Below are 13,707 nucleotides of genomic sequence, written 5' to 3' on the forward strand. Positions count from 1 at the left end.
GTAATGCGTCCTCAGCGTCCCAAATCTCCTGAAGGTAAGAAGATTTTTGGTCATGCCACCTCCGATGCGTAGAACTTCCATTAGTGCTACAGGAGCGCCACAATAGTGCTTAGAAGCAAACCCCCTGGGCTCTAAACTTTTGACAAAGGCTGTACATACACGCAAAAGGGTGCGTTTGGAGGAGATCACAATTGCTAGCTGGGTTGGGCCGTCGCAATGTCTAGAGAAAACGCGGTTTTTGAATTTCTTTACACCGTAATGGCTGCTTGTTCGCTTTCTTTGAGTCATACATGCATCAAGGTAGGATGAAAAGTACAACGTAGATAAACAGAATGAATCATTTTGAAAGTATCGTCAGTCTAAAATGGCATTAACGAATCTAAAATGACATGAAGGATAACTCACCCTCACACTCATCCGCTTCACATATCTGCATTTCATCTGCCGTTACATATGAAACGTGCAACTACAAGGTAGCCAGATGAATGCATACATTTTTCCTAGAAGCTTATGAATGGTAGAAAGAGCGATACCGCTCCACTGGTCCGGTTGAGTGCGCTGTTCAGTAGCAACGGCATCTATACAGGCATAATCCATGCTTCAAATGTTGGTTACAAAGCACTAAGCATCCTTATGGGTACAAATTTTGGCTTGACTCTAAGATACTTCTGCAACGCCAGAAAAATGGCACGAAGATCTAAAGATTAGGCGTCACATGTAATGAGAAGACCAATGCGATAGGCAAAAAAATAAAAGGAATCAGTGTATCTTGGACAGCCGAAGTAATTCCAATTTTGATTCCTATCGTAATAATACTAGGTTCGTTATCATGCATCCGTCGGGTCTCTTGGTAAAAAGCTCTGCCACCAAAACAGACCTTGCGTGCGAGCCGTCACGAAAGAAGTCAACGTCGCTGTGTAGCCCTCCACCGACGCAGCTCAACGGATTGCAATGGACAGATAGATGCGCTACCTTCCCGAAGCTGCGAAGGGGCGGCGGCAGATATCGGCCCGATTGCAGCCTTGCATGGCGACAACCGGAGCAAAGTGCAAAGGGGGAGAGATAAGAGCGACGCTTTGAGGGGGCGGAAAGGTAGTTTCGTTCAGACCGTCGAGCGGCATCCGAACCTCGTGAGCGATGGCTCCTGGAAGCACACAGTACACCCTGGTCGGGTTCTCCGCAGAACTGGACTGGAGGCCACTGGGTTTCGTGAAGCCCCTTCCCCCGCACAGGGTGTGCGACGCCTGTGGACTGGTGCGGAAGAGGACGGCCTCGCTTGCTTGCAGGCACACGCTGTGCGAGTCTTGCTACGAACTGAGCACTCGTGACGGCGGGCGCGTGTGTCCACTGGACGGTCAACACTGCGAGGACGAGGACGTCGACCTGAAGGAGTTTCCTGTCCAGGAGCTGCTAAGGAGAGAGGTATGCGTGGGGGCTAAGGGAACAGCAGTGTTTTGGTGCTCAATTTACGGGCGACTTCGTTGTTTAAGGGCCCTGGAACTGTCCACAGGCCTACACGAGAGAGCAGTCACGTTAAGTACCTCACGTGTTAGAGGTGAAATGAGAAAAAAAAGCACTAAAAAAAGCACTAAAAAAAAGCAAATCGAACGTTTTGTTTTGGAAGGATTGTTGTGGTATTGACAGTTGAGAATTTTGGCCATCTCGGCAATCTGGAATGAATGAGAGGGAATGGCGGTCCGTGCCCATTTGTAAGCACGGTTTAGGTGAGACTCCCACTCCAGAGAAAGAAATTAGTGCAAATAGTTCCGTCGAAGCATAGAATCCAGCTGCACGTTATTTACGTACTCTGGCAAAATTGTTCAATTATTTAATGGAAGAAAATGTTGCCTACTCCTAACGTTTCTTATTCGCCCAGAAGAAAACGGAGTGGTGGCAAGTTTTTTTTTTTGCGTGCATTTATTGCAGCAAAATATCAGAGCTCGCTGAAGTGCGCTTGTCAGGATGTCTAATCTGTACCAGTGAGTGAACTGGGGACCAATGTAGTTGGTGTGGAATCGCTACATGAAGAGATGTGTTGGCTTGTTTCTTCATGCAAATGCGCAATAGCGCACGTGATTGCAGCGGAAGGCGACGTCGTCAAAAGGAATCTGATCACACGGTGGCCGTTCTCAGGGTGATAAGTGGCTCACAAAGCACAGGGCAAGCTTCACGATTTCGTCATCGACGTCGACGTTGTTTTCGTTGTTCAGGAATTTCGTGCGCTCTTTCGGTCTTCGCCGCGTATCAGTTTATTTGCAGCGCTTGCTATAGTTGCTACATCCTCATAACCCATAATCCTTTTGTGCGTTGCTTCAGAATGCTTTATCCAGTTAACGCTGTACCTTTTCTGCGCAATGCACCCAGATAAGTGAAGAATTAGAAAAGCTTGGCTAAATTGCCGAAGTTATGCATTCCAATGTTGCCGGACAGGGAGGTAAAAAAGCGACCAAGGCGGTCGACGGCATCTCAAGGGCAGCTGGACTGAGTGGGCGAGAACTGCGGTGCACAAAGCAGCAAGGGATGCTGTGTGGACTGCCCAGCTTGAAAAACAGTACCATATCAAAGCTTGGGCAGTAAAGGCAAAATTGACAGTGAGTAAAACAGAGCGCTCTGATTAGTAAGACCTTATGCCGGCGGCTCCTCAGACCGCGCAAGCGATAAGAGTGAGACGCACGTTGCTCAGCCCCGACAACGGAAGGGGCTGAAACCGGAGGCAGATTCATCACCCGTATGATCTCACCAATTCTGGAGTTCCGATGCCATAAGCTTTGCACCAAATCGCAGGAGAATACTTGATCTACTCCAAGGCAGTTCTAAGATGTTTTAGGTGAGAAGCGGCCGGGTTGCCTATTTTTCTTAGGCTGCACGTCGTTCAAAGTCTTCTTCTCTCCTCGCCTCAACGTCGAGTGGTTGGGCATCTTTTGCGCAATGTTTTGAATGACAGAGCAAGTTGTTTCGGGAAATTTCGTGTGGTTATTTTTTTAATGCCGCGGAAGCTCATGAAAGAAGATACATGTGGAATATTCATATCACACTTGCCTATGTTGCCAAACGTCGCCTGTTGTTTTACGGCTGCTCCTTCAGCTAAAATTACAGATTCAAAAAAAAAAATTACAGCTCTATGTTTTTTGGGCAAAACGGCAAAAGCAAATGTTACAAGCATTTAAACTGGAGCCGTTTCATAAGTTTCTCATGGGATATGAGGTTCGCTTTGTATATAGTTGACCTCCATATCGCATATCTTTAGGGTATGGACAGTTTCCTCGAGAGTTCTTGGTCTGGCAACACTGTGATTCAGACCCGGGAGACCTCCTGTTTGAACGAAAGCTAGCGCGTCACCTGCACCGGCGCCTTATCACGCGCTGCTGGCGATGCCTCCCTTGGCGTGCTGCCTCATCCAAACCTGCGCAACACGCGTCGTCTGCGCCGCCGAAACCTTTGAAAACGCCGCTCTTTGGAGCTGGTATCGTCATCAGCACCCACGTTTGTTCACCAACATGTTAAAACACGTCGAAACCGTGTATACATTACGAAAACAGCAGCCCGGCTTGCCCAGGTGGTGGAGGTGCAACCATGATCCCTCTGAGAGTGATGCGTGTTTTGCGTGATCTCGTAAGGAGCTCGTTCTGGGGAAAACCCGGCGACCCTCATCGTCTGGTGTCAGCAGGAAAAAAATCCCAGAAATTCTGATATCAGAGTATGGCAAAATAATATAGCTAGCCAGCATTGGGGTTCGAACTCTGCCCTCGGAGCGGCAGGTGGGCACTCAACGCATCGGCCACCGAGGGTCGTTGGTTCAAGCCTGTTAGAGGCCCACTTTGTGAACGTGTTGTTGTGCGTACGACTTAGTAACGTATGTTTGGGATTTGCGCTGACCTTAGAGTATTTAAAAAAAATTATATGATAACTAGGCGTAAGAAAGTGCGCGGAATGACGAGGCACTGTTATGGTGCTTCATTGTACTGAAACAAATGCTGCGTATGTCTATGAATATGTAGCGGCGTAGTATGTCGTGCAGTCTAACCTAGATAGTTACCGGTGAGTGGTAATTGGTACTGTGATCGGGATTGTCACTATAGATTGGTAATCGGTGATAAATAACAAAAGGAATGAAAAGAGAAAAAAAGAGAAGGCGACATAACGTCCACTCTTAAGGCGTAACTTAATACGCCTCCTAATTTTTTATATCATGCAGGTGAAATGCTGGAACGAAGGCTGTATGGCAGTGCTTCCTGCATCGCAAATCGGCCAGCACTTCCAGCGTGAATGTCTGCACCGCTCCGTTCGCTGCCCCAGGTGTTCGGCCAGAGTTCTTTGCACCGACGTGTGTTCCCACTTGGAGTCGGAGTGCTGCCCTGCTACTGCGATGCCGGCTGGGTTGGAATGCCAAGGGGATTCAGACAGCAAGGACGAGACGTCGCTCTTAACATCCTTCAGACAAATTCTAGAAGAGCAGGCTGGTGAAATGAAGACATTTCTAGAGCGACTTCTCATTGTAAGTAGTGCCAATGGCGACCGACTCAACGAAGTTGTTCACGGGGTGAACAACTGCCAAGAAACACTGAGAGAAGAGCTCAGAGAAGCCATCAGCAGCGTGAAGGACGCTGTTAGGGAGGAAGTGGTGCAAGTGAGAACAGAGCTTCGTGAATCTTCGAAAAAATGCTGCGATGAAATAACAAAGAGTACTGAAGAAACGAAAGGGCGTTTAATTGCGAGCAGTGATGCTATGCAGACCATCTGCGAGAGTGTAAATGCACTGGAAAAGGTACTCAGGGATGAGTTGGCAAAAGTGGCCAGAGGAAAGGGAGACAAGGATTCAGAGGTTGAAGGAAGGAGCTCCAAGGGTGCCACGGAACAAGTGGGAGAAAGTAGCAATGCAAAGAGCTGCATGGATAAAGTAATGCCCAGGTCACCTGACCTACAGGCATCCGTATGCGAGTTTGCTGTAAAAGGTGTCCAATCACTAGAAAGAAAAGCATGGAAAGAATTTTTTGCTGATTATGAGAGCGAGCGTGTATACCTCCGAGGCTACTGCATTTCGGCCGGTGTCCGCTTCCGCAGTTATCCTTTTGATGTATATGTGCGTGCACTCTTCCGCCTGCACAAGGGCGACATGGACGACGTTGTTCATTGGCCTTTCAACCAAACAGTCAAACTTCGTGCCGTCCATCCAAAGGGAGGAGAAGAACGAGAGATCGTACAGCGCCCATATGGTTCCCTTCCATCTTGTCAAAGGCCGAAAGAGGGACAGGAACAAAGCACATTTTATTCTGCTCAATCCTTTTCCCTTAGAGATCTCGAGCGTGACGGCTACGTGGAATCCGACCAGCTTCGGCTGAAGTTCGAGCTTCTTCCCTGATTTCAGCTTCAGTTCGAGCAGTGCGGTCTTGTCAGCATATTCGCCATCATGTTCCGTGCATACACAAACTGGACTCTGCTCCTGAAATGAAATAAAAAGAATTAGAGATCATTGTGTCGACCCGCATTGGGAGAATGCGAAAGCACTGACGCCTCCTCGCCAGTCGTCACCTCTCTTTATCATTTTATATTGTTTGTTAATTAATTTAACTGCTGATATAGCGTCTTATACTTATATTATCTTATACTATAATTAAAGATGGATTTATTACTCTGATTACACCTTCTTTTATCTCAATCAACCATTTTGGTTTTCCAAATTTGGGGCCACGGTTGCTTTCCCGCCCACTTACTATATTCCCGTCCAGCCTATTCAACTGTGGAACGGTTTTTGCTGATAATTAACTAATTAATCTATTTCAATAAGACTTTTTGTTCAATTAATTATTAGTCATGAAATACATTTCAATTGATTTGAAACTTTACTTTCACTGTTTTGCCTATTTTTCTACTCTTTTGCCGTCCACGGCAGTTTTGCCGTCCAATCACTGTATTAACGTCCGCGCTATTTCGATATTTCTGGCTCTAATTAATTAACTAATCATCCTATGGACATATTTTTTTCATTGCGCAGCACACTCACATCATCCTCTTTCGATTACAACCAATCGTTCGATGCTGCTACTTCTGAGAACGTCACAACTGCTACAGATAAGTATCTAGACATGTTTTGCGGACAGATGTTGGTGACACGACGCCGCCGACAAAGCCTATAAAAATGCTCTTGCATTAAAAATATGGCCCGACCTATTGTTGATTGCGTGTCGTGTCTCAGACCACCTGTGTCGTCTATATCTTCGCGCCGAATTGTTTATTCAGCTTGGTTCTCCTGAAATATCCCGTCGGTAATAATTTTATTGCGGAAGCCGTATTCCGATGGGCAAACCCCTGGCAAGATCTTGGGATGTTTGTGGGCGTTGTTTGTTAGTTTGTGGCAAATGAAATGCATAGATAAAAATTAATGAAAGAAATACTGGAAGAAAATAAACATTAAATAAATATAAAATAAATACCATACCATAAGCAATTGCCGTCCTGATTAGCTCAATTGGTAGAGCGACTGCTCCGGTGAAGCGGTGGTCCTGGGTTCGAACCCCGGACCAGGACGAATTTTTCTTTAACTACGAGGTTTCTGAGAAAGCTGTATAGCTTTCCTTTGTAGCCGTATGGTTGCGCTCAGGTGGGTGCCAATGAGTAATTGCTCCCTTATTACAAATCTACTCCACCTTGGGGGATTCCCCTAAAATCATTTGAGCAACACAGTTCCCACTTCGAGTTATTGATCAATTCGCTCTCGCCCTACCATAAGCTTGCCGTCCTGGTTAGCCTACAGTGTGCTTTGGTGAGGAGCGTATATGCTGTACGCGAAGACCTCCAAGCTGGCTGCCGTGCCTAGATGCATGTGTGTGCCTCCCTGAATTTTGATGTTTTCATGGGGATGCAGTGTTGAGTTAGGGCTATGGCGGGCTCCGGTAACGTGAGACGCGAACCAGTCTGATTGAAGTTTTCCTCCTTTCTACGGAAGTTCTTCCACGCAATAAAGAAAAAAAAGTCCTGGTTAGCGCAATTCGTAGAGCGACTGCTCCGGTGAAGCGGTGGTCCTGGGTTCGGACCCCGGACCAGGACGAATTTTTCTTTAACTATGAGGTTTCTGAGAAAGCTGTATAGCTTTCCTTTGTAGCCGTATGGCTGCGCTCGGGTGGATGCCAATGAGTAATTGCTCCCTTATTACGGATCTACTCCACCTTGGGGGGTTCCCCTAAAAACATTTGACTAAAATAAATAAATATACAAAAAGAAATAAATATTGCCGCGGCTGGGATTGGAGCTCGCGACAGTTTCAGCTTCGTTGGCCGCTGCACAAGAGCACTGAAGAAATTGACAAGTTTCAATCGCTTGTAGTGAGACCAGTTGTCCGTAAACCGAATCACCTCCACGATTCTTCGAGCATGCATTTTATTTAATGAAATAAGGGATTTAAAGAAAGACTAGGCTATCGTCGCAGCCGAACCAGCCTCGTTTTTAACTGCGACACTCTGTATAGCGCTGTGCGCTGCGCATCTTCTTCATATACTAATACTATACTGTCAAACTGGGACACACTCTAGCTCTGTGCATTGCGCATCCTCTTGATGTACTAATGCTGCACTGTCAAACTTCCACCAGCTTCGGCTGAAGTTCGAGCTTCTTGCCTGATTTCAGCTTCAGTGCGAGCAGAGCGGTCTTGTCAGCACAGTCGCCATCATGTTCTGTGCATACACAAACTGGAGTGGGCTCCTAAAATGAAATAAAAATAAAACCGGCCAGACCCATCGTTGATTGCGTGTCGTGTCTCAAACCACCTGTGTCGCCGAGGCATTCGCACCCGATACATTTATGAGCTTTGTTCTCCTCAAATATCCCGGTCTCAGTCATTTCAATGCGAAAGCAGTGTTGCGATGGGGAAACCCCGAGAAAGGTCTTGCCATGTTTGTGTGCGCGTGTTTTGTGGCCCGCCAGGGCACCTTGTTGTCCGCCATTATCTATGCGTCTCTCTCAGCGGAGATCGCGCAAAGAAACTCATGCATTCTATGGTGTTCTCTTAGTGTGGTTCTGCCCAGCAGATCTTCGTACCTTGGACAACATTGCTTCATACTTTTTTGTCCATGCATGCATTCTACACTGTCTCTCGCTGTGCATACATTGTACCCTTCGAGCTGCATAGTTGATCCTCCATAACACAGGTGAACTTCCACCTGCATGACTGTCCATGACAGTTGGCCTGCTACAAATGCGCATGTCCTCTTTCGGGCCCCTTTTTAATTTAAAGGACCATAGACGCGTAATTTTATTGCGTGTTTTGTTCTTTCAAATGATGCGTTATGCATTCGAATACATGTATTATTGCGTGGTATTCGCCTACGACCGCTAAATAATTTATAATTGAATTTATTCCCTCGTGCCGTTTCGGTTTCATCAGCCGAGCAATGTCTGTGACGTGTATTTTGTGGTTAGGTTACGTAATATCCTAAAAAAATGCTAATATTATCATTGATACGTAGTTTGAAATCACTACAACACTTAAGCCCGCTTCTTTAAAGACATGCAGTGACAAGAAACGACCTATCAGCAATTGCACGGCATATTTTTTTATTCCTCAAGTGACCTAAACATCTATACGTAAAAACCCTTGTTCGGCAGTTGAAATCGAGTCTCAAGAAGAAATTCATTTATAAACCATATAGCGGTCGCAGATGGATACCACGGTGTGCTCTGTGTACACCAATGTATAACGCATCATTTGAAAGCAGAAAGCACGCAAGCAAAGATTTGGTGTCTGTAGTCCTTTAAGCGTCAGAGCAGGGACTCTGCCTGCAGAAGAGCAAGCGTCGGCGTTGCTGTAACCGAAAAATCCTGATTGGGCGAAAAGATGGCTGCGTCACACGTGGAGGAGTTGATCGGAAAAAGTGATTCGTACATTATAAAACTAGAAGCTCGCAACATGACTCGAACGCCGTTAGGACTTTTAAGTATGGCTGCGCCGGGCAGTCGGGATTCGAACCTCCGACCCTCGTGTTGCGTGTCAGGCGCGCTAACGCTAGGCCACGCATGGATTCATCAAAGCGGCGCTTTATATGCGTGTCGTGTGGTGTTTTACACAGTGATGGCGACTGTGAAATAGGGAACAGTGTCCGTGTGTGCGCAGTGAAGAGGGACCTTGTCGCGTCAAACCTTTATGGCGGAGCTTAAGTATGCCTCATTTTTTTTTTCTTCATCGAGCCACATACACTGTAAAAGGGAATACCTTTGCAGGCGTTTTCAAGTGTCTATAACTCGCACCCTTGCACCCGGCACAGAAGTGCGTTTTGTGCTTTCATATATTTTTCACACGGGATGTTCGGGAAAAAGATGCCCCCCCCCCAAAAAAAAAAAAAAAAAGCTGTGACCTACAGGTGTTAAGGCGCACCACATGCCATTACCGCTTAGCTTAAGGCATTTTAGCGTTTCTTGCATCCGTACAACCTTCAGGAAAAAATGCATGCAATGGGCTTTGAGTTGCGTCCACTTTTATTGCATTTCTTCAGCATTCTTGTCGGTTGCCGAGTGTGATGCCTACGTAACGTAATATACCTGTACTACAGGGACTCTTCATAGCGGTTGCCAGGCTGGGTGCACCTACGAAACAGATCTGACGAAGTGGAAACTAAAACAGTGCAGAATAGTGCGGAATTTTTATTATCAAAACAAGAACACATTCATGCACAGAGCACCAGAAGCTTCTTCAAAGAATTATTTACTGCCATCCAAAAAACACTAGTGCACATATTTCCATTATCAACCCCACCATCGGTACTTTCGTATGTGTTATGGTGCTGAAAGAATAACATTCCGTGACACTTCAATCTGCCTCCCAATTTTTCAGAGCAAACAGAAATAAAAACTTCATGCTTGAGCAGCAGTATATGCCAGCTTGATGAAGGCTTGGAGGGTGACACTCTCTGGAATAACTGATCCGAGGTGCACGGTAGCCTGTATGTAAACTTTGGGCAGCTTATGCTGAACATGCATAATCCCGAAATTGTGGCAGTTGTTAAGTGTGCCAGAGCAGTGAGCCTGCTTAGTAGTAATCCTTTTTCGACGAACACTTTCTCAGCCAGCTCAGGATTTTATTCGGATAACGGTATTGATGGTGCAATTATGCATTATACACAAAAACACTAATGCATTTCACGTGATTGATCTTACATTACTCAGTGATCCCTCTAAAAAATCCACATAGTGTTCATTAATGATGTATGTTATCGCGCATGCTAAAGCTAACAGAAAGCATAAAATATGTGCATATTCCAAGCAAACACCAGCTGTTATTAATTAACTGAACCCTTCCAAAGAGACCATTGTTGTTTAAAAAAAATGGCTCTAAATGGCGATGTAAATTTTGGCTCAAAAGAAACGTGTTAAGAAGAGGAATGCAGGTGGTCAGGCCACGTAATTCTCCATAAACTTCTGCATTCTAGTGTGAAACGGTGGCCTGCCTGGTGGGACGATAGAATATTAATGGTACGGAACACCACGGCAACCAAGACGAGAATGACAGCTCGCTTCCACAATGGTTTACAGTCACACCCAGGAGAAGTCAGGAGTGATATTCACCTTAACAGTGAACAAACAGCGCTGCGTCACTGTGTGTGACGGAACCACTTCCATGAGAATGGTCCTACTGCAATGCAACACCAAGCATACAAAGCATACCACGTGTGTGGCACCTTCAAGGCAGGAGAGAGAGAAAGGAATTTTAATGAGGGAAAGGTGGAGAGGTCGGCCGGTGGTAACATGGCCCTGGCCTGCTACTCCACACAGGGGAGAGGGAAGAGGAGGAAAAGGAAAGTGCGAATGAAGGCTGATGATGGCATAATACAATGAGTTTCTCGGGTGATGTCTACACACACACACCACACACACCACACTGGCTGGCACTCGCATCGCGGTGAGTAGACGCACATAAAACTCATAAAACTGGTGTCAGCAATACAAACACCGACACATGTCATTAACCATGTAGGTTGTGCACAGGCGGTCACAGACGAGTATCCAGGCCTGCTTCACACAAAAAGTTGAGCAGGGCCTTTGTCACACGGCACCAATCAGAACGTCTCGTCCTGGCGCCCAGAAGAGTTTCCTCAGAGAGAGGGCGAGAGTCCAGTCGTTTCACGGTCGCCTCCAATGTTGTTCTTTCAGCAGTATAGTTCGGGCACTCGCAAAGAAGGTGTCCAATAGTCTCTGGAGTGTGGCACTGTGCGCAATTTGGGTTACTTTCGATGCCGATCTTGTGAAGATAGTGTTTGGTGTAGGCAACGCCAAGCCGTAGCCGGTGGAGTAAAGTCCCATGACGTCGCACCACCATAGATGGCAAATGTAATCGTGAGCCAGCGTCAAGCTTACAGACGCGGTCCTGTTGATGACTCGAATCATGCCAGTGCGACTGCATTGCCGCTTGCATTAAATGCGCCAACAAGGCTCCAATGTCTGATCTAGAAAAGGCTATCTCAATGAAAGCACCATCACTATGTGCCATCCGAGCCTCGGCGTCAGCACGCTCGTTTCCCGCTATGCCGCAATGGCTCGGTATCCATTGAAACTTTATGATATGGCCGCGGTGGAAAGCTTCGGCTAACAAAACTACAATTTGTTGAACCAGCTGCTCGCATGCCCTTGGTTTTAGATAAGTTTGTACGACCTGCAATGCCGATCTCGAGTCGCAGAATATAGTCCATTGCTGCGCTGGCTGGTGACCAATATAAAGGACGGCTTCTCGTATGGCTGCCAATTCGGTTGCCGTAGAGGACGTTTTGTGCATGAGCCTGAAACGGAGACATGAGGCATTTCCTGGCACTATCACCGCTGCAGCTGAAGACGTGGTCGTCACGGATCCGTCCACGAAAACATGCTGGGTGTTAGTATACATAGATGTAATGTATGACAGCGCCAGCTGTTTCAGTCCGACTGTTGGAATGTGCGTCTTCTTTGTTATCCCTGGGATAGTTGTCCGTATAGATGGTTTTGGTACTGCCCAAAGTGGCACCTCCGCAATCTGGTGTGGCGCGTAGTTCGAAGGCACCGCATTGCGCTGCATCCTAAGGGCTCTGGAAAAAGCTGCATCTGGACGCGCCGCACTAATGTTGGTCAGGGGGTGATGACGATGCCTGGTCAGATGCCGCAAATGCACACGAAGTGGCTCCTGTTGAAAATAAATTCGTGCTGGGCAGGCTCGGGCCTCATAAAATGTGCCCCATGTAGAAGTTTTACATGGCAAACCCAAGCATACTCTTAAAGCACGAGCCTGCGCGCTTTCAAGCACATGCAGGCCTGATAGTCTGACTCCCGAGAGAACGGGTGCACTGTATCTGAGAAGACCGACTACCAGCGCCTGGTACACATGTAGTAAAGATCGCTCAGAGGGACCCCAACATTTTCCTGCCATACACCGCACAATGCTTGCAAAGCTGTCGAGCTTTTTCTTGAGCACAGAAATGTGCTTCGTCCAGGACAGGTCACGGTCTATCGTAACACCTAAGAATTTGTGATGTGTTACGTATGGAACAATTTGCCCGTCGATTGTGACCGGATACCACGCCATTAACTTGCGTGTGAAAGCCAATGCTACGCTTTTAGCTGGCGAAAGTTCAAGCCCCTGACGGCGCAAGTACGCAGACGTAATGGAAACCGAACGCTGCAATCTTGCTTGCACTTGGGGACGCGTGACACTTGATGTCCATATGCAAATATCGTCTGCGTAGGCGGATATCGAAACAGTCTTCGGCAGTTGTTTGAAAAGGCCAATGAGCACGAGATTGAACAACGTTGGACTAAGCACTCCTCCCTGAGGAACACCACAAGCAACATGATGATCTGCTGTGTCTCCTTCAAGAGTCTCCATGTAGACTGTCCGGTTTGTCAAATAGCTTGCAATCCAATTGTGTAGACGTCCGCCTATGCCACATTCATCGAGTGCATTTAGTACTGCATCATGCTGAACATTATCGAATGCGCCCTTGATGTCGAGGAAAAGAGCAGCAGTCAACCTGTGACGGCGTTTTTCATGTTCTACCGTTGACACGAGATCAATTACACTGTCGATGGCAGACCGGCCTTTGCGGAAACCCGTCATTGTGGAAGGGTACAGTTCACGTTTTTCAAGGAACCATTCTAGACGGGTTAGCACCATACGCTCCATCGTCTTGCCAATACAACTTGCCAGAGCTACTGGTCTGTAGGATGCTAAGTCGAGTGGCGATTTCCCTGGTTTGAGCAAGGCCACAATGCGGCTTCTTTTCCACTGCTGTGGAACAGTGGCAGAGGCCCAAGAGTGGTTGAACAATGTTAAGAGGGCTTCCATTACCTGTGGGCCTAGATGACGAAGCGCATTGTATGTTATTCCATCAGGTCCTGGGGACGAAGGATGTGCACAAGCAGAAAGAGCCGCTTTCAGTTCTTGAATTGTGAAGGGGATGTCCAGTCGATCGTCCATCGTGGGGGGAGCACATCGATGCTGCCGAGGTGAAGAAGCGCTTCCGGCAATTCTCGAACAGAAATCCTCTGCCACCTCTAGTTCTTGCCGTCTTTCATAAAGTGCCAATGCACGGAAAGGGTGTTTCTGCTGGGGAAATGTCGGCAGTGCTCGAACGACGTGCCAGATTTTGGAGAGTGGTTTGCGGGGATCCAGTCTGCTGCAAAATGACCGCCACCGTTGTTTGCCTAGGTTCTCCAAATAGCGCTGTATTTGCTTCTGGGCACGTCGAGAGGCCCGGA

General features: G+C 47.1%; 1 protein-coding gene across 1 annotated transcript; it reads left to right on the top strand.

Moving 5' to 3' along the window:
- Positions 1–580: 580 nt before the first annotated feature.
- LOC149330779 (uncharacterized) lies at positions 581–6,430 on the top strand. The gene is made up of 2 exons (XM_089561455.1): positions 581–1,422; positions 4,196–6,430. Exons 1-2 carry the CDS (start codon positions 1,138–1,140, stop codon positions 5,357–5,359), a joined length of 1,449 nt encoding a protein of 482 aa, XP_089417581.1. The 5' UTR covers positions 581–1,137; the 3' UTR covers positions 5,360–6,430.
- The last annotated feature ends 7,277 nt before the right edge of the window (positions 6,431–13,707 follow it).

The sequence above is a fragment of the Amblyomma mixtum genome, chromosome 9 (assembly GCF_055824585.1).
Source record: "Amblyomma mixtum isolate Tamu chromosome 9, ASM5582458v1, whole genome shotgun sequence".
Classification (NCBI taxonomy): domain Eukaryota; kingdom Metazoa; phylum Arthropoda; class Arachnida; order Ixodida; family Ixodidae; genus Amblyomma; species Amblyomma mixtum.